Raw genomic sequence first — 21,218 nt, forward strand, 5'->3', positions numbered from 1 at the left:
GCCAGTGTCCTTGTTAAGATTATTAGGATTTCTACATATTTCCACAGGTTCCCGTATAATCCTGGACCTATAGTGTCTAGTGTGGGTAAGAGCACGAACATCTTGGAACACGATATCATGATCCGACGATAGGGTGTGCTCAGCTATTGCTGATTTTTCTGGCTGATTGAGGCGGATATTTGTTTGGTGTTCCTTGATGCAAGTTCCACAGGACCGGCAAGTTTGGCAAATGTATACTGCTGCCGCAAGTACAGGGACTTTTGTACACATAAAGAGTTTCACTCAGTTTTCATGACACGCCATAAGCCCAAAAATCCATATCATGCCTAAAATAATCTGAAATTTAAAATTACTGTTTAGCTTTCATTCAACATAAATATTTTCAGAATATGACAGTTTGAGGAAAGGGATGATTATTTCTTTCATTTTGATATCAAGTATATTGTTCATTTAATCTTGCCTTAATCATCTTCGCTACATTGCCATTAATGACCGGACAGTGCCTGATGAAATTTTTTGTTGGATGCAGTATTTGTGCACCTGTATCTTAGAACAGGCCAGAGAAAAATGCAGCCTCCAGCGGTCTCATTCTCATCCATGGCTATGACAACATGGAACCTGCTGAGGTATGTGTGGTGCTGATGGCATTCAGAACAAGACTAGCGCATCCGAGTGTTATGAAAAGTGTTGCTCATAAGGTCAGATGTGCTGCAATAGCGTTATTTGGCCCCGTGAGGAAAGCAATGGCAAACTACCCCGCTCTTCATCTTGCTTAGAGTGCCTCATTTTGGTTCTGCCTTCAGTTTTTGCTGTTTCCCTCTAACCGCATAACCTCTGGACGGTGCTTTTCGAGGATCCAACTAACCCCTGGGCTAATGACTCAGCAGGCTGCCTCCGAGGTACTGGCTTAACTGGAGGTGCTATGGTGTCAGTATGATGTAGTTCATCCTTTCACTGCTCTCTCAGCCTCTAACCTTGTAGGAAGACTGTCCTCTAAATTTTGGTAGATGTCTGCTGGTGTTTTCATTCCTTCTGCAACATGATGAACCATCTTGGTGTCCTGGGAATCGGAGTGGCTAGCTATCCAAACTCCCAACAAGCTGAGAGCAATTAAGAAGACAACCACCGAGCTCGACAGCTGCAGTCGCTTAAGTGCGGCCAGTATCCAGTATCCGGGAGATAGTAGGTTCGAACCCCACTGTCGGCAGCCCTGAAGATGGTTTTCTGTGGTTTCCCATTTTCACACCAGGCAAATGCTGGGGCTGTACCTTAATTAAGGCCATGGCCGCTTCCTTCCCACTCCTAGCCCTTCCCAGTCCCATCGTCGCCATAAGACCTATCTGTGTCGGTGCGACGTAAAGCAACTAGCAAAAAAGAAAAGACAACCACTATATGGCGGTCCTCTTCCCAGCCTTCATGGAGAAAGGCCATAGTATTGCGTAGGCTGAGGATAGGTCACGGATGATCTACGCACTCTTATCTCCTAAAGAGGGAAGACACCCCCTTCCCAAGTGTGTTCATGTGGTGCCAACTTTGCCGTGGCCCACATCCCACCACAGAGTGCTCCAATCTCTCTGGCCTAAGACGGAGCCTCAGCCTGCAGGAAACACTCAAATGCATATTAGCCAATGACGCGACTACTGCTGATCTCGTCATCCACTTTATGTGTGACAGTGGATTAATCAAGGCTGTGTAAACTGCAAGTGTTCTGTTAGTCAGGGAACGCACGTTCCCTTTTGATTCCTTAGTTTTTTCAGCTTAATTAAATACTTTTGTTTTATTTTGTACTTTGTTTTGAAATTCCTTTGTTGAATATATAATTTATTTTTATTTTAAACTTCTTTTCCACTTAATTTTTTAGAGAGGATGATTACCTAGTTGTACTTCCTCTTCAAACAAAAATTATCACCACCACCACGAACAGTTTGGTAGCTTTTTTTGTGGCAGTCTGGTCTCGCCTTAAACTGGTGCTATAACTCATCCCAGAGATGATGAAATGGATTTAGATCAGGGCTTTCAGCTGGCCATTCGATTTCATTCACTCCCATTTTTGAGAAACAACTCTGTTATGACCTCCTTCTTATGAACAGGTGCATTGTTCTATTGTAAGTGAAAGGGGCCAGGTCCAAATTTTTGCCTGATAGGGTTTATTATTCATGGTTCAAGGAACTAAAACCAATGGACCACAACCAAACCAGAAAAAACAGGCCCACATGATAATGCCTCCTCTGCCAAATTTCACTGTGGGAAAAGTACACACTCTTGTAAGTAACGGTCATGTAGTATTCCTTAGGGATGCATGTCCATGTGAAGTGTGATTTTTCACTCCACATAACGCTCTTCCATTGTTCTGGAATCCACAGTAAGTTTTGCACCACTGTAGTCAGTGCTGAATTTAGTGATCCATGGTTCATGTGCTGCAGCTCGCCCATGGAATCCAAGTGCAGACATCTTCTGATGAATAGTACAAGTACAGACATCACTTCCTGCTGTCAATTGAAAGTCTGTGGCCATGGTTTCTAATGAATCTTACCAGTTTGACTTCACCACACGTTAATGGCTCACAGTCCCTCTCTAATTGTTTTGATTTCTCTGGTCAAGATTTTTTCATTTTTTAATAACTCCCCAAGTGTTTCTTTCACATTACATCACTTGTTGTTGAACGTGTTTGCTGAAACTTAGATATCTCATAAATGAAATGACCAAATTGTTGGGCACTAATAATCGTGCCTCTTACAGCCCTTCTGAGCTCTTGTCATACATCCATTTCGACCATTGCGGCTAGTTAACATTTCTACTGAACACTCACAGGAGAAAACAGGATGGAAATCATTGAAAGAGGAAGATGTGCAAATGGATTCTATAAGATTGTGGGAGGATTGATATGGAACAGGGATGTAAAGGAATTATCTACAAGACTTATTTTGTGCCAATTTTTATATATGAATCAGATATATGGGTAACGAACGAGTGGGTAAAAGTAGAATACAAGCTGTGGAAATGGTTTCAGAGGTGTCGAGTAGGTTTAACAAGAATGTGCAGAGTAAGAAATGAGAGAGTTCAGGAAATGGTAAATGAGGTACCCCTACAGGAAAGGATTGAAAAATCAAGGCTGCAATGGTGTGGACATGTTAAAAGAATGAGAGATGAAAGGATACCAAGAAAGATGTTAGAAATGGTGTTGAAGGGAAGGAGATCTAGAGGAAAACCGAGGGACAGATAGCTGAAAGATGTAAAGAAGAGCATTGAGGCAAGAGGAGGGAACTGGACGACAGTTAGAGAAGAGAAATGGTGAATGGACAGAAAACAATGAGGAGGCTTAAGTTCCAAACAGACTCAGCATGAGGTTGGAAACTGTTCCAGATGTTGATGATGATAACTCACAGCCTTATACAGGCTCACGACATGCTTGAGTGATTTAAAGTTAAAAACTTCATTACGTTCCATATTGAACTGAGATCACAATATTAAAATTTGGGTAAAAGTTCCATCTTTTCAATACAATACAACACAATACGATATGTTCACTCCTCCTCTCAACACAACAAGCTACAAGACATGCTGCACAAGGCTTTGCAATCCCCATTGACTGGGAATAACAGCAGCCTAAACAACTAAGGACTACTTGTATAATCCCACAACCTCCTAATGTGCCAGTTATACAAAGAATTTGAAGAACCTGCTTAATAACAATAACCGTTCTTCCTCACGTTCACTAGAAGAACATGATTTTAACACGTTCATCAAGATTTTAATTTGTACATCAGACTTTTAACCTATATTTAATCACATCTTGGTTCCATTACCAGTGATCTTAATAGCACAAAATCCTTATAAGACTATTACACTATAACGTGTGGTAAAGAAAGCAAATGCCACATATTTCATATTATTTTAACTTTAGTATGTACTTCTGTATCATGTGTTGTGTCATTTGTATACATTGTAAAGACAAATTAGTATGTTCTTTTGCTTGGTTACAATTTTAGGCTGATGATGACACCATATACAGGTGTCAAAACCAGTACCTTAAATAAAATACGTTGTAAATAACAATCTTGTACAACACATATTGTATTGAAAAGGCAATTTCAACATTGTGATGCTTGAGTGATGTATGGGAGTCAGTCTACTTTCCTTTCAGGCAGGGTCTGGTCAGCAATGTAGTGTACATATATTTTATTTCTGAGATCTGTTTTGATATCATGTTTGAGAATAATTAATAGTGAATAAAATGGCTTGAGAGTTTTAGCAGTAATTTCTAAACAAGAACTTTATTGGACTTCACCTGTGTCCAACCAGGGCTTAGAACATAGCTAATTTCCATTTTGAGTAGGAATTGTGATGCACTTGTGCAGTGAATTTTCTTGAAATCTAAGAGTATCTGAATTGGGTGTTGAGGGCATCCACTTTCTAACACATTCTTGTTTAGAAATGTTCATCATTTGGTGACGCATGATAAAGACACATATTTCTAGCTTACAAACAGAAACATTTGTATGGATGGTTAAATACGGTACATAGGTAAGTACTACACTGAAACACTAAATGACTCTCATATGGCTTGATTGTTTAATTTTCAACATGTCTTTGCATGTATTTACAACAGATGATTGTTAAGTAAAAATACTATGTCTGTAGCAAATTAGTTTAATAATCCTATTTTCTGGAAGGAGATGAAGATGAGAATTTTCTTCATAGTATTATATAATATTTTCCATTTTTAGATCTAGAAAATAATGTACATGATTTGTATTTTTTAACAAAAGAGGTGATATGATGTCTTTTCTTTATTCTTCCTCCATTCCTTTGTATCCTGTTCTCACTCAGTTTTGAGTCAGATGAGGCTTAGTTTCACTGCAGTTAGATTTTCTCACTGAAAATAAACTCTATATAACTTAGTGCCTTGTGGTAGTCCTTTAATATTACAACCTAGAATTTATTTTACAGTAACAACCACGTTCATCATAACTTGCATGATTTACCAGTACATAGTTTGGTCAATAGCAGTTCATCCTTTTTTTAAAATATTTATTTCAATGATTATTTATTTCTCACAGCTTTTTTCTTTTCCTATTAAGTATATTTCATGTAATAACAGGTTACTTGATATATACATAACACAGCTTATTACAATTTCCACTTTGTCATTTTGGTACTCATTGCAAATGAACAACATTTTGTTTTACAATTAAAACAAATTTTTAACATACTGAATATTTGAGTACATAATAATAATATTAATAATACGGTAATAAATAAAGGTATTTTAACTGAGTGATTTTTATATATATTATGTATATCGATATTTCTTTTTGGACTAGACATTTTCTTTTTTTTTTTAATATTGTACACATACTATAGACATGACTTTTTTTATGCTAAATTACACACCCGGATTTTCCTTGAATCAAATATACACACCCATACCCTGCAAACACACCAATTATATACACATACATCCACTGGTCTATTATAGAAAGTTTTACTCTGTTTAAATATTTAGGTGAGTTTAGCATACTGGGAACATTAAAACAATATTTATGAAACAAATTTTATAACTCTCAGTAATGATGAGAGATGATACAGCTTATCACTTTATTTTTTGTTTGTTTCAACTCTCTTAATACATCATTTTTATCTGGAGTTAATGAATAATGGCCATATATACTGTATATATGATATCCTTTTATTACTGAATTAGTGAATGATACTTTTAAAGAGGCCAGTATTTTTTCCTGGAAATATCCATTCGCAATTTTTTAATAACCATTTACACAGTGAAGCTATTTACAAGAATTTTACGCACAATGAAAAGGAGGGAAGGTACGATGTAATCAGATCCACACGTTTAAGTAAGGGGAAAGGAATGGAACTTTCCTGAATTTGGTTTTGCTTTCAGTCATTACATAGTTTCATTATCTGTCCTACTGAAATTATAGTATGTTATTTCATTTCTCAATGCACAGTCTAATACCTCCATTAAAAACTCAATTTATTTAGGATTTGGAAAACCGTATTGTCTAAATTTCCAATAGCAAAATATGTGAAGGTTAAATAGTTGGCTCTTTGAACTGAAGTAAATTTTTTTAAAAACAGGGTAAGCATCACATCAAAAGAGATGTTATTTTATCCCTTACACATTTTAAAGGCCCTATGAATAATCATTTCTCATTGTTGAAAAATACTAGCTGATGCAGTTGTTAATATTAACAATCTATTGTCACTGATTTTCCAGAGAAAAAGTCTCCTGCTAATTGCATGATATTCTAACAACCTAAACCCTACTTAACATATTTTGGTGCCCTCTTTAGTTTTTATTTCTTTGAAAGAAAAATGGACTTTCAAACAGGTGGTATGAAAACACCAAACGTTAATACAGCATCTGTCCAATATTTACACACTGTGTTTTATTATATAATTTACACATTACAAGTGTAATTAACATTCTCTGCATGGAAGATTGATTTTAACATCTTTTCAACCATTGACTTTACTTTCAGCTCAATAAACAAATTTATTTTGCCTACTACACTCTCATATCAAACCAAGTATGTTCTATGGCGCAATCTGTTTTTATTTTGCAAAGGCAAGCAGCAAATGCATTTTGAAAATATGTATTTACTTTTCCAGATAGTAATGTGGATCTTGTTTAAGTACAGTTCTTAAAGGTTTCAACATTGTTTTATTAAAAAAACATGACATTGTATTGGATAAGGGTTGAGATATAGTTACTATCTTCTTCTTCAAGAGTAGAATTGTTTCTAACATTTTGAAGGTCACAATGTTTCAAAACAGTTATCTTAGGACAAACAAAATACAGAATGAAGGAAACAATGTTTCTTCAATTTTATGTTTGAATTCCTGACATTTAGTTTTACTTCATTTAAGACATTTAGTATTAGTCCTGAAAAGAAAGAAAATACTTCATTAGTGGTTCATAATAGTATTAAACAATAGGCTCTATAACTGAGCTTGCTATATGGAAAATGTAATTACCTATTTATCTTGGCCCATGAAAAAATCAGGTATAAAATCGGGGTACGCATTATGCGCTGGGAATTAGTAAATCAGACTTGATTAAAACTAACACTAAAAGTAATAAGGCATCACACTTTCATATGATATACAGACATCTTTCAATTATCCATGGTAATACATAACAGCCACCCCACAGATAAAAGAAAATACAATTAATATGACATTAGTGGTGAACATGATTAATTTAAAACTTACATCAGCACTAGAATCATTCACCATGGAGGGGAGGGGTGGGGTTATACAGTAAACTGTTTAACCTCAACAATAAAACAATAAAACATTAAAACTACTAACAATTTAATTTCGATGGGTTTAAAGCAATTGTTGAGGAGTGTAAAAACAGATATGTATCTTTAAAAGTGGTAAGGAATAGTAAGTAGCCATTATATTATAACAGGGAAATAAAGCGATTAAGAAGGAAGTGCAGATTAGAAAGAAATAGAGTTAGGAATCATTTTGGAAATAAGAAGGGTTTGAAGGAGTTCACTAGGAAATTAATCAGTGAAAAAATCAGCTAAGGATAACATGATGGCAAACATAATTGGGAGCCACATGAATTTTAGTAAGCAATGGAAGGACATGTATAGATACTTTAAGCCTTTCCTGCCCACATTTTCACTTTGCTTATCCCCAGGTTTCAACCTGTTATTTAGGGAAAACTGAAACATATCAAATTGTTTCAGAAAAAGTTAAATACAATAAAAACTGTTGATCACAATGAATTCAAATTTTTGATAATGTTAGAAAATATACCATTACATCCAATTTTCACAGTCATAAGGTTATTGGTTCAAAGCCCCCCCCCCCCACCTACTGGTGATATCCGACACAGAGGTAGGCTGCATTTGACACATTCTCATGTCTGAATCCCTCCAAACCGATAATCACGTGATTTTGAAAGTGGAATGATGCCCATGTATATAATATTTTATTTCATTTGGGCAAGTGTCTTCCCATTCTGTATCTATTTTATCGGAATGTGACTGTTTGAATGCGGCATTAATATATATGCAATAGTCTATGTCACTGAATAGTTTGTTTCCTTCTAACATACGTAAAAATAATCTGTTACTCGTAACGCTCTTTCTGAATGATGGACAGGTTCAACATCATCCATATAATCATTCAGAGTAACAAAATGAAATGTTTGTATTACCTGAATTCTGCATCACCATCAGGTCCGATTTCTCAATATTAGTTTTCATTTATATCACAATTATCACTAAAATTATCTTCGTTGATATGTTACTCACTCTCCAAAATTTCGCCTCCACCCCTACTCAATGGTTCTGTGTCACTTTCTTCGCCTATATTCAGCTCAGTTTCAATATCCACGGTATTCAGTCCTGCCATGTTTACGAACGAAAGAGCTGACCCGCGCTCACGGAAGTTCAAGACCATTACAATAGTATTTAAATATTTTATTATTAAGGTTCACCTTTTCAATACAAACTGTACAATATTTTACATTACATTTACATTCAGGGACTAGTTTTGACCTAAGTGTAGGTCATCATCAGCCTTAAAGAAATTCAACACAAATATATTGAAGAAAATAAACAATGTATAGACACAAAGGTCTTAAAAACTGTATGCACAACTCATAGAATTGAAGTTAAGGCTGGTTACATAAAATAAAATTCCGTTGAAAGTTCAAGCAATTTAAGACACAGTGCAGTGTCAATGACATAAAAAATGATATTAAGGAAAGGTTCAAGAGATGCGCTGCACTACGTTAAAAAGTTGCTCTTTGATAGAGATTCGTAAAAATCTGGTGCGCCGCACTACATTAAAAATTTGTTTATTGTAGAGATCATTAAATTGCTGGTCAAGGATGATGCGTAGAAGTTCAATAAAGGCTGGCTCCTTAAATATGCTGCTTTCTATTCAAAAGTTCAACTGAGCCGAAGTCACGCTGTCCTCTCAAGATATATATTCAGTTCAAGACCGTTGCCTAAGCAACGTCAAGACAGATACTTGCTCTCTTTTATTTCATAAGCCTTGTAGATTGTACTGCGTGTTCATAAATACCTTATAAACACATCACTGCCAAAAAAATTAAAAAAACTATTGCACAGATCGCAGACATGTGCAGGTAATACAGCCAGGCACTTTCGGGCGCTAAGGACCGGAAGGCTTAGTGAACAGTCGGGCGCTAAGAGCCAGAAAGGGTTAAGGCAGAAACAGGTTCCCAGAAGGACATTTGTGGGATCATTAATGAACAAGAGGAGTGTATATGCGAGGACTTATAGAAGGCAGAAGTATTCAGTCAGCAATATGTAAAGGTAGTTGGATATAAAGATAATGTCCTGATAGAGGAAGTGGCTAATAATGACAAAATACTGAAATTTACCTTGATAATAAAGACATTTATAAAAAGATTTAAAAAAGTTGAAAGCTAGAAAGGCAGCTTGGGTTGATAAGATTTCTGGGGATATAGTAAAGGCTATGGGTTGGAATATAGTGAAATACTTATTTGATTACTGTTTGAATGAAGGAGCTGTACCAAATGAATGGAGAGTTGCAATAGTAACCCCAATGTACAAGGGAAAAGGCGACAAACATAAAGCGGAAAATTACAGGCCAGTCAGCTTGACATGTGTAGTTTGTAACCTCTGGGAATAAATTATCAAGGAAAATGTTTGATAAATTTCCAAGTTCGTTGAAAATATTTAAGAAAAAGCTAAGTAAACAATTAAAATAAATATAAGGTAAAGAACTGATAGAGAATCTGCCACCTGGGCAACTGCCCTAAATGCAAATCATTGATTGATTGATTGATTGATTGATTGATTGATTGATTGATTGATTGATTTTGTTAATGTCATGGAAGGAACGATTCAAGGCAAGAGAGGAAGAGGAAGACCTAGACTGCAATACTAGAGACTTATAAGATAAGAGGTAGGAGCAGGGTTATACGAGGAACTGTAGAGATTAAGAGATTACAGGGAAGAGTGGAGGAGAATTGCTGCCAACCAATCTTCAGAATGAGAATTAAGAAGAGATTAATTGTATGGTAAACATTTACATTTTATAGAAAGCGGAACAAAAAAGAAAACAAAGTTGATTACAATCTGAAATCTAAGTTCAAAATGTAGTCTACTGATGCAGAAGTCACAGAGGTAAAATCCTTGATGTCTCCTCCATGTGCTCTTACAGGGTAATCTTGAATGATGTGCTTCACCTTTCATCTATCGGCTCCACCTTAACTTGTTCCACTTAAGCAAAGAGTCCACACAAACTCCAGAGTTGTTCCTGATCTGGTTTAGTTTTTACTATATCCTGCGAGGTAGATCAAATCCAGGAACTTTAGAGGTGACTGATGGCATGTCTTGAAATTCCTGAGGAGCAAAAATCTTCCACTCTTGGGACCATTGTTGCACCATATCGAAGTTCTCACTGAAATCTGTTTTGAAGATGTCAAATGTACATCAGGGAGGAGGATTGCCACTTCCAACATCTTTCACAAGAAAAATGTATATATTGCATACGTACATTTTTCTTTAATTATTCATAATATGCAGTTATAGCACATGATTATTTCCAAATATTACTCAGATAATGTCCAGTCATAACTTTTCGTTTGGCCTCTGCAGTATGTGTAGAAGCAAAGATGACATCCCATTCATACAGCAAACTCACTTACAGAAGTAAGACAAGTTTAAAAAGAAATAAAAACATTCTTCATCTCTTTCATTTCTAAATCCTGCATGCTGAAATGTTTTTAAAGAGTGTCACTTATAATACAGGGTTACAAAAATCTAGACAGTAATTACCTTTTAAAGAAAAGTGGAATTCCTGATTTAATCCTTCTTGTCTTCTTCTGGATCCTTGAGAGTATGCCACTGTGCTATTGGCCGACGTGGAGATGCCAACATGTCAGACCAGTGGCGTAACTCAGTTCCGCTGGCATTGTAACCCAAGACAACTTTCCCAATAGGCTCTGATGTTCCAATACGATCATAATCGACTACGGTGACCATCAGATTTACTTTCTGTAAATGAAAAAATGAAGAATAATTACTGAAACGTGTACAGACAGTAATATTTACAGTACTCAGAAATTATGAATAACTTATTGACTCTATTGGGGGGCAATGACCTAGATGATCCCTTTAAATAACAAGCAACAGGTATTTATATGGGCATAATCCACAAGTAGCAAGAGTTATGTATTATTAAAGTTTTCATTAAGTGTTAAATGGAAATGAAAAAGAAATAGATCCATTCAGAGAAAATAAATATAATATAATGTATAAGATAGTTTGCCTCCCATAAGTCTAACCTCTCCCCCACGTCACGGGAGGTGGGCAACGGCATAAAGTAAGGGATTGCCTGCAGGGGTGATGCACAGCAGGTACTGTGTGTGCCCCATGACCGCTACGGTAGCTGTGAAGGCCCTACAGGAACCCTGAAAAGTGACGGCTAATGGAGCTCTGGTATGTCTTCAATGGCAGGTGTGGCGGAAAAAGAGAATTTTGGAATGGCAAAGCTGGCAGATGAGACAAACCTCTTCCCGTGGGGTTTAAAGAAACAAGGGGAACCACTGCCTTTTGGTGAAAAGGGAAGGGATCTTCAAAGGCTAAAGGAGATGACCCCTACAGAAAACAGCATGCTTGGAGGCTTAGGTGGCAGTCCCACCACCAAGCTCAGGTTGCTGTGGGCTAATAACTCTGCACAGCCTTAAATATAAACTATTAAAGAAACTGAAGTGAAACACAACCCAATAGATAATAAGTTGACGACTTTTGGCATGAAACGGAAAATGAGGATAGGTTTTTGGAATGTCAGAACCCTGAGAGAGAGCAGCAAATTGAAACAAGTGGCTAAAGTGATGAAGGAATACAGGCTGGATATCCTTGGATTAATTGAAGTACTGTGGCCAGACTTTGGAGAAATACAGACTCTTAATAGGTGCTACTGTTCTCTGATTTGGACAATCGTCTCCCCCTCCAATATTAACCAGTTAGACAGAGCAGTATCCTTCTTTGCTGCAGTTGTTAGGAACAGAAACCCCAAGCTCAGAAATTGTCTACGCAACAGGTATTAAGGGCAATAAATGTGTCACTGCTATACATCAGGCGATGAGTAGCTGACCTGAGTTTCCTCCACGGGATCTTAAATGGGTATTACTACTCAGAACATCTTGTCTCACTCTTCTCTCTCCGTGTTCCTTCCTGCTCAACCAGAACCAAAGACCTTCCCCACATTCCCCATACTCAGCAGTCAATACTTCAACGATCTTTCCTAATCTGCCTCCCAACTCTCTTTAACAATATTAATAGGAGACAAGACCTTGATATAGCATCAAGTAAAGGTATATTTGGGAGGGGTGCAAATAGTCTCCTAAGGATACAAAGGGCACTAGGAAAGTTTGGCAATGTGAGTGAATGCTTTAGACTTTTTCAAAATAATTTCCACCACACTCAATACACTTCTCCATATGTCGAAACTAGTCACTGAACCAACTCTGCCACTTTTCTTCGGTTACATTTTCACAGTCTTGATCCCATGCTGCCAGAAGCTCCTCGTTGGATGAAAAACGCCACCCTTTCAGCTTCATATTCACTTCTGGGAAGAGTGAGAAGTCACATGGGGCAAGATCAGGACTGTATGGAGGATGATCAAGCACAGTTAACCCTGGTCTGGCAAGAAAATCCATTGTTACATTTGCACGATGTGCTGGAGCATTGTCATGATGCAAGAGCCAAGTGTTAGGCCGTGACCTTGGACGGAGCTGCTTGAGAGCCTGGATGACCTGAGGCAGACAAGTCTCACTGTACCACTTCGCAGTAACTGTCCTTTGTGTTTCTAGCACAACCCGAGTCAGGATGCCCCGTTTAGTGAAGAATACTGTACCGTAATCATCCTTTTCTTCACTGATCTTGACTTTCGCACAGAAACGAGAGTACCCTCCTCTTCAAACAGCCACACCTTGTTCTGGGATTTTGTTGGGACATCGTAATAATAAAGCCAAGTTTCGTCACCTGTAATGATGCTATTGACGTTACGCAAAGTTCCATTTTCAAACTGTTATTTTTTTGGGCACCATTTCACTCGATGTGCCCTTTGTTCCTCTGAAAATTAATGGGACACCCAAAGGGAACAAACCTTTCTAACATGGAGATGGTCATGTAGAATTGAATGAATAGCTGGTGCAGGGATGTGGAGGGTCTCTTCTACCTGCTGATATGTCAACCGCCTCTCTTGCTGCAACATTTTCCTCACAGCTTCAATGTTTTCCTCAGTCACTGATTCAGACGGTCGCCCAGAACAAGGATCGTCTTCAACCCCAAAATTTACCCTCTGGAACTCTTTGTACCAGCGGAAAATTGTTGTCCTATGTGGATAGTCTTTCCCAAGCACTGGAGTCATTTCCTCCAGGCACTGGTCAACCGTTAATCCACGAGCAAAATTGTAGCAGATAATTGTGCGATATTCACCTTTAGACCACATTGACATCTTAACTTGCTTTCAGTCCTACTGCTTGGTAATAACTCGTGTGAAGGTCGCGTCTTGCTGTCTTCTAGACTGGTTTTCACCCCTCTTTTCATCCCTCACCATAACAGGGGTGTCCAGCCAACTGTTTTTGCATATTGCAAAACTTTCCTAGTGCCCTTTGTAAGTTGATTGTGAAGAGGTTATACCGCCATTTTGACCCACGATGACTTGGCTATGAATATGGGCATTCTCATAGTTTTCGATCCAGACAGTCGTTGTTAGTAGGCTGTGTACCTGATCTTGTCATCTTTTGTTATGTTTGTTATATTTTATCATGAAAGTTTAATTTAAGTTGGTTGGAACATGTCACAAAAATTTGTCAAAGAGTATTCTACTCATTACATTCTGCAAAAAGGATGAGGGACTTCCTTCCAAGAAACACAAGAAAATTATTAGTACAGAGTCTAATATTTCCCGTATTTGACTACGGAGATATAGTTTGTAATAGTATGAGCAAAACACTTTCATGTCGACTACAGCGAGCCTACAATGCTTGTGCTCGATTCGTATTAAATATCCCAATCCAAACTCATATTAGCCCTTTCCTCTCTCAGCTGTCATGGATAAGATTGACTGAATGACGTAAATACCATGCTGTTTCCCTTCTCCACAGTATTCTGCAAACAAGCAAACCAGACTATCTTAGAACAGACTTTAAATACCTCTCCCCTTCCGACAGAGCTCCCTCAAGGTCATCCACATGTTCCCTCTTGTCCATTCCCATTCACCACAGTAACTCGTACAACAACTCATTCATACCTGCTACCATATGTTCCTGGAACTCAATCCCAACTGAAATTAGAGGCATAGGCAATCTGAGGCTATTTAAAAGGAAATGTTTAATGTGGTACTCGAATATGTAAAAAGTAGATTTCACTAACATAAAAACTTAATACTTAGCTCTTAATTGGAAAATTCTAAATTCCCATGGAGGGATTTAGATATTTTTCACCAATAGAGCATGTCAAAAAGGTAAAAAACATATCAGATGTAAGGGAAACGCCTGAAAAGCCTTACATCTGATATGTTTTTGACATAGCTCTTAATTATCAATAAGGATACAAAATTATAGAGGTTAATTAAATTAATTTTAGTGATTTTTAGAAATATATGTAAAACATAATTTTATGTACATTATTCTGTAATTGTATAAAGCTGTTGTATAATATGGTTTGGCATAATAGCAAGCCTCATAGCCTGAGCCCCGCCATATAAGAAAGGCAATAAACTACATTTGTTAATTAGTCTGTTGACAGTGCAAGTGAAATCTATTCAGTCTAGCTGTATCTTGTGCTTCGTGAATAAATAAATATTCTAGGCAAATGGGGGAGTATGCAGCACATAGAGAAGGTGTAGGATTGTTATTGAATGAAACCGCAAAGAGAAGCCTCCTTGATTGGAAACCCATCTCAGAAAGACTGATGACAGCTCGATTCAAGACCTGGGTTCGCAATGTGATCGTGATCCTGTGTTATGCTCCTACAGAAATGTAAGAGATTGAATGAAAGGAAAAATTCTACTGCCAGCTAAATGAGACTACTAAGAGAGTGAAAAAGAGGGATATTATTATTGTGACGGGGGATATAAATGCAAAGGTTGGTTCTAACAATGAGGGGCTGGAACAAATTATGGGAGTGCATATAGTTGGTGATTGTAATGAAAATGGGGAGCTTTTCATTGATTTCTCTGCTAGCCATGATTTGGTAGTGGGTGGCACTTTATTTCCTCATAAACGATGCCATAAAATTACATGGGTACCGCCAGATCACGTTACAGAAAACCAGATAGGCCACATCACCATAAGTAGAAAGTTTAGAAGATCATTGACTAATGTGAGAAATAAAAGAGGGGCAGACATTGGAAGTGATCATCACTTGGTAGTTGCAGAGTTTAGAATGAAATTTGTGGCAAGTAGAATGAAATTCAATAGGCAAAATAAGAAATTTGATTTAGGTACATTGCAAGATGAAAGCAAAATGAAAGAATTCCAGATAGAATTAAAAAACCACTTTGAAGCTCTTGCTGTTGAACCAGAATTTATTATGGATGTTGAATTATCATGGAAGAAAGTTAAGGACACATATTTAGAAGTTAGTGAGAAGGTATGTGGATTTCACAATTATCTCAAGAAGGAATAGATGTTTCATGGTACTTTGAAAACAATGGAGGCTAGGAAGCCAGATAAGGCAAAGATTAATGTGTGTAAAACAAGACAACAGAAAGCTGCAGCACAAAAGGAATATATGGAAGCTGATAAGAGTGCGAAGAAAAGCGTAAGAAAGGATCATGTACAGTGGGTAGATGAACAAGCACGAATGGCAAAAGAGGCATCAACAAGGGGAGATGCTAAGGAATTGTATAGTATCACAAAGAAACTGTCAAGGAGAGTATTATCAGGAATAAACCCATTAAAAACAAGAGAGGTGAACTACTGACCACCTGGGAAGAACAGTTGGAGTTTACATCATCCAACCTGTTCAGAAATAGGAAAGGCCTAGAAACAGATAAGAACTGGAAAAGCACCAGGTATGGATAATATCGTGCCAGGAATACTTAAAGCAGATATTGAGACCTCGGCAAAATTTTTGCAACCCCTGCTGGAAAAGGTCTGGAATGAAGAAAAGCTACCAGCTGAATGGAAGAAAGGCCTGATTGTTACGATACCAAAGAAAGGAGATATTACTAAGTGTGATAATTGGAGGGGAATTACATTTTTGTCCGTACCTAGTAAGGTGCTTTCAACGATCATTTTAGAGCGGATGAAGGATGTTGTGGAATTGCACCTTAGAAGGGAACAGGCTGGTTTTTGTAAACACCGTAGTTGTGTTGGTCTTATAAACACTCTGAGAATTATCTCGGAACAAAGTACAGAAGGGCAGAGTTCCCTTTACTTGACTTTCATTGATTTTGAGAATGTCTTTGACTCTGTAAATAGAAGAGTTATGTAGCAAACACTTGAAGAATATGGTATACCATGGAAGATCCCGAATCTCGTAAAGGATATGTACAAGGGATATAAATGTCAGGTTCTGCATATTGGAGACCTTACTGAGCCAACAGATGTGACCTTGGGAGTTCAACAGGGCTGTATTCTTTCTCCGACACTTTTCCTACTTGTGTTGGATAGTGTGTTGAGGAGAGTGTATCGAGGTTGGAAAAGGGTGATCCAGTGGGTCTTACAAGATAGGTTAGAAGACCTTGTTTTTGCATATGACATCTGCCTACTGGCTCAGCGGTTTACAGATATGGAAGAAGAGACTTAAGAGTCGTATCAGGAAAGCAAATGGTGCTTTTGTTCAATTGCATCCTATATGGAGAAACAAGAACATTTCTAGAAAGACTAAGCTGTGACTTTTTAACACAAATATTAAGTCCGTTCTGCTTAACAGCTGTGAAATGTGCAAAGAAGATGACTAAACCACTGCAAGTCTTCATGAATCGCTGTCTAAGACATATAATCAACAGAAGATGGCTTAACGTTATTTCAATGAAGACCTATGGGAAGAAACTAATCAGCAGCCAATTGAAATACAGATAAGGGAGAGAAAATGACATTGGATAGGACATACGGAAGACTGCTGGAGCCACCGAAAAGACAGCGCTCGACTGGAACCCCCCAAGGTGCTAGAAAGCGCGGACATCTGAAGAAGACCTGGAAAAAGATGACCAAAGAGGAATGTCTAGCAGTGGGAAAAACTTGGAATGAAGTGAAGAGGTCAGCCAACAGTAGGAATAGATGGAAGTGTTAAATGGAAGCCCTATGCTCCAGAAGGAGCAACAGGAAATAAGTCAAAGTAAGCCAAGTATATGATAGTTTCTGAATATAAGAAATAAATTGACAAGGTGTTCCACCTTTTCAACACAATATATCAAGTAATTGATATTACATCAGTCTTGGGACTAGGTAAAGCCACTTAGTGGCCATCTTCATCCAAATAAAAATTAAACAGATTATGTGATAACTAAAACATATGTATAACAGACAAATACAAAGCTGCAGGAATAATTATAACATTAAATTACATATAATCACAAAATTTATGATTATTATCTTCTTGTCATGATATGATGTCTTTAAGTTTACTTAGGACCTCAAGCAAAGAAGTAAATCTCTAATGTCTGATGTAGAAGGCAGTCCATGTAACAAAGGAGTGGGTAGGGAACAATCACTGACTTGTTATAGGAAGAAGGCAAGTGGTCCAGTGGGTCCCAGGTTCCATTCCTGGCTGGGTCAGGGATTTGAAAATTAATTGGTTAATTTCACTAACTTGGGGGTGGGGGGGGGGGGGGTGGGTGCGTGAGTGTGTCATTAGAATTCATCTAGGTAGGGCCCCATCTTCACAGATATGCAGGTCGCCTATAGGAAGTCTACCGAAAAAAAAAAAAAAAAAAAGACCTGCACGAGGACTCTCCGGACGTCATATGCCATATAATAATAATACAAGGTGATGATGGCAATATGTATCTAACTGCGCAGGTACAGCATGTGTTCAAAATATCCCTCACATCTCGCACATTGTTCATATCTGTCCTGTAAGTTATCAAACATGTTGATGAATACAAATTACTGGAGGATTGGGCCCTGAAGATGGCACACATACCCAACCTTTGAGCCATTGGAATTAACCCAACCCGACCGGAATTCGAACTAGGGACCCCCTTGACCAAATGTCAGCACACTGATCATTTAGCCATAGACCTGGGCAGATCTAAAAATAAAATGTCAATACAGTTTTTAATATAAGAAATCCTGTCTCAGATACTTGTTTGTTTGATTACTTAACTTATTATCTTTGGATGATCGCCGGGCTGAGTGGCTCAGACGGTTAAGGCGCTGGCCTTCTGACCCCAACTTGGCAGGTTCGATCCTGGCTCAGTCCGGTGGCATTTGAAGGTGCTCAAATACGTCAGCCTCGTGTCGGTAGATTTACTGGCACGTAAAAGAACTCCTGCGGGACTAAATTCTGGCACCTCGGCGTCTCCGAAAACCGTAAAAGAGTAGTTAGTGGGACGTAAAACAAATAACATTATTATTATTTTGGATGATCACCCCCACCACCACCACCAATCATGCAATCTGGAGCTTAAACACTACAGAAGTAATTTGCCTAGAAGCCTTGTAAGCCATGGAGTGTCTGCCACTAAGGAGGAATGATTAAAAAAACATGAGTCAAAGAGAGGATATTTGTCAGAAAGATTCTAGGTCCAATACTGAGAAATGGAGAATACCAGAGATGACACAGTTCAGAGCTCTACTCCCAAATAGACAGGTTCTTTGACTCTGCTAAGAAAAGGAGGGTTGTTTTCTATGGTCAAGTGACAAGACTGTCTCCCAACAGACTAACCAACTGCCTGTTTACCTTGTGGCAAAATGAGAAAGTCTGTACCACCTGGCTGATGGGGACTGAAAAGGACATAAAAGAATTGGGGCAGACAGACTATGAGATAGATCCTGAGGAAAGTGTATAGTTTTGAGGAGAAACTTTTGAAGAAAAAAGGGGCTGCACTGGAAAAAGGTGCTTCGCAGCATTCGTTATAAACAGGCCAGATAACTCGTCTTGATATGCCTGACATAGTCATATTGTTTTGCCTGGCCTTTTCAATAGATTTATGAACATTTAATATCAGTACATAATAACTGATTCATTTGTAATGTAGTTTATAACATTTCTTTCTATACAGTATTCACCGCCCTTCGACCATTCGGGCGTATCTGGATCTTAACATTTTCAGACGATCTTGCCCGAGATAGTGCAACATACAATTGACCGTGGCTGAACCGTTGCCTACACTATAATACAAGGCCTTGAAATGCACTGGTGGAAACGGGTTGCTTCCTAGTTCACCATTCAGCCGCTAGGATCGCGGTCTTGCTCCCTTGTATCAGCATGGCCGTATATGTCAATAAGTAAAATATATCCTAAATAAAAAGAACTGAATGTTTTTGCAAGTATTGACAGTACTTTATTTATAGAGCGGTGCTGCATTGGCTTGGATATGTCATTGAAGTTTCAAAACTTTCCTTCTGAGGGGCTTCTTAACAAGTTTCAAAACTTTCTCTCTTCTACTTGTGTGGCTCAAAGCAATGTTGTCTAACAGAGGTCTCAGAAATGTTCATAGTAGAAAAAGAGGTGGTTTGTCGCCTTTACACTTTCCACACTTAATTTCACTGTTGAACATGTCTTTCGAAAAAATCAACGTACACCTTTTAGTAACTCTCTTCGGGACAAGTACTGCGTAGCGGAAGTGACAAATTCCGTCGTTCACTGCAGAAGTGCCACAGACGATGATTTTCGGTATCTGAGGGCTCCTTGATCTTGAAAACGAATAAGACACAATGTTGGACTTTGAGCAGCTGGAGAACAGATATGTTCTAAACAGCCTTTACACTCTGTTTTTAATTTTGCCACACGAACCATAATGTCATTGTAATCCGCTTGGCGTCTTAGGTAGCTGAAGAAGAACTCGATGTCATAGCTCGTTAGGTTCCTCGTCAATACATAATGCAAATGTATACTTATGAGGTATTTTACGCAGGCCACAGTGGACTGGGTAGTCAAGATCTATGCCTGATACATTTCTCTCATGATTCTTTTTTACTTTCTCTGAATGCATTTTAAGTTTCTTAATATATGACAGGAAATCATTAATCAACCAACTGAGGAGTTCATCTTCAGTACTAAAAGATGCTTTTTTTTTTGTTTTGCTAGTGACTTTACATCACACCGACACAGATAGGTATTATGGTGATGATGGGATAGGAAAGGCCTAGGAGTTGGAAGGAAGCGGCCATGGCCTTAATTAAGGTACAGCCCCAGCATTTGCCTGGTGTCAAAACGGGAAACCACGGAAAACCATCTTCAGGGCTGCCAACAGTGGGATTCGAACCCACTATCCCCCGGATGCAAGCTCAAAGCCACGCGCCCCTAAGCGTACGACCAACTCGCCCGGTTAAAAGGTGCTCGTTTGTTCTCGTTCCTAAATATGTCCTATGTGAGGCGTTGCAGACGTTATGCGCATTGAACAATTTAATAAAATGCTCCATAAAACAAATGGCTTATTTTAAACTGTATTTTATGCTCTCGGGACAAAACCACCTCCATACTTTTCAAACCAGAGATTGTTTCAGGGGAAAATACAATATTTTTAGCTCTTGCTACATTCATTTTCGTGAAATTTGTTGGGCAAATTATTTTCCTCGTTGGTTTCCTAATTTAAGATTTCTGAGTTTGAAGATACCTCTCAAATGATTGCCGGTCACGGTAGCATAGTTTAAAAAAAGTCCAGTGACAAATTTTGGGATCGCCCGATTCTTATGACGTAACTCGGATCAAAACTTAGGAACAGAGGCCTACTTCGATCAGCTTGAAGTTGTATCTCATGCGTAATACTTCCTCCGTATAATGTTTCGAACATTGAACATTCACTGGAAACTTGTGAAACGAAATTCCACTACCTTAAATTTTTCGTGAATAAACCATTACTGGAACTGCGAATGCTTAACATCAGACAAGTACATAATACATTCACAACCAACTCAGTTAATGAACACATTTAAAGGCGCGAGCCTGGTAGACAGGGGTCAAGATAGCGATCCTAGCGGCCCGGCATTGAACTTCAGTGTAACCACTTCCATAGCGTTTTACGGGCTCTATTTCCAGGCCTTGTATTATAAC

At 38.1% G+C, this 21,218-nt stretch overlaps 1 protein-coding gene across 4 annotated transcripts in view; it reads right to left on the reverse strand.

Moving 5' to 3' along the window:
- Positions 1-4,549: 4,549 nt before the first annotated feature.
- Syt1 (Synaptotagmin 1) overlaps positions 4,550-21,218 on the reverse strand; it is a 327,591-nt gene continuing 310,922 nt past the window's right edge. For all 4 annotated transcript variants that reach the window (XM_067153882.2, XM_067153879.2, XM_067153880.2 and 1 more), the window contains exons 10-11: positions 10,818-11,036; positions 4,550-6,907 (exon numbers count right to left, since the gene is read on the reverse strand). In XM_067153882.2, coding sequence (XP_067009983.1) covers positions 10,845-11,036 — 192 coding nt within the window. In that variant the 3' untranslated portion in view covers positions 4,550-6,907; positions 10,818-10,844. The remainder of the gene's footprint in view (positions 6,908-10,817; positions 11,037-21,218) is intronic.

The sequence above is a fragment of the Anabrus simplex genome, chromosome 9 (assembly GCF_040414725.1).
Source record: "Anabrus simplex isolate iqAnaSimp1 chromosome 9, ASM4041472v1, whole genome shotgun sequence".
NCBI classification, from domain to species: domain Eukaryota; kingdom Metazoa; phylum Arthropoda; class Insecta; order Orthoptera; family Tettigoniidae; genus Anabrus; species Anabrus simplex.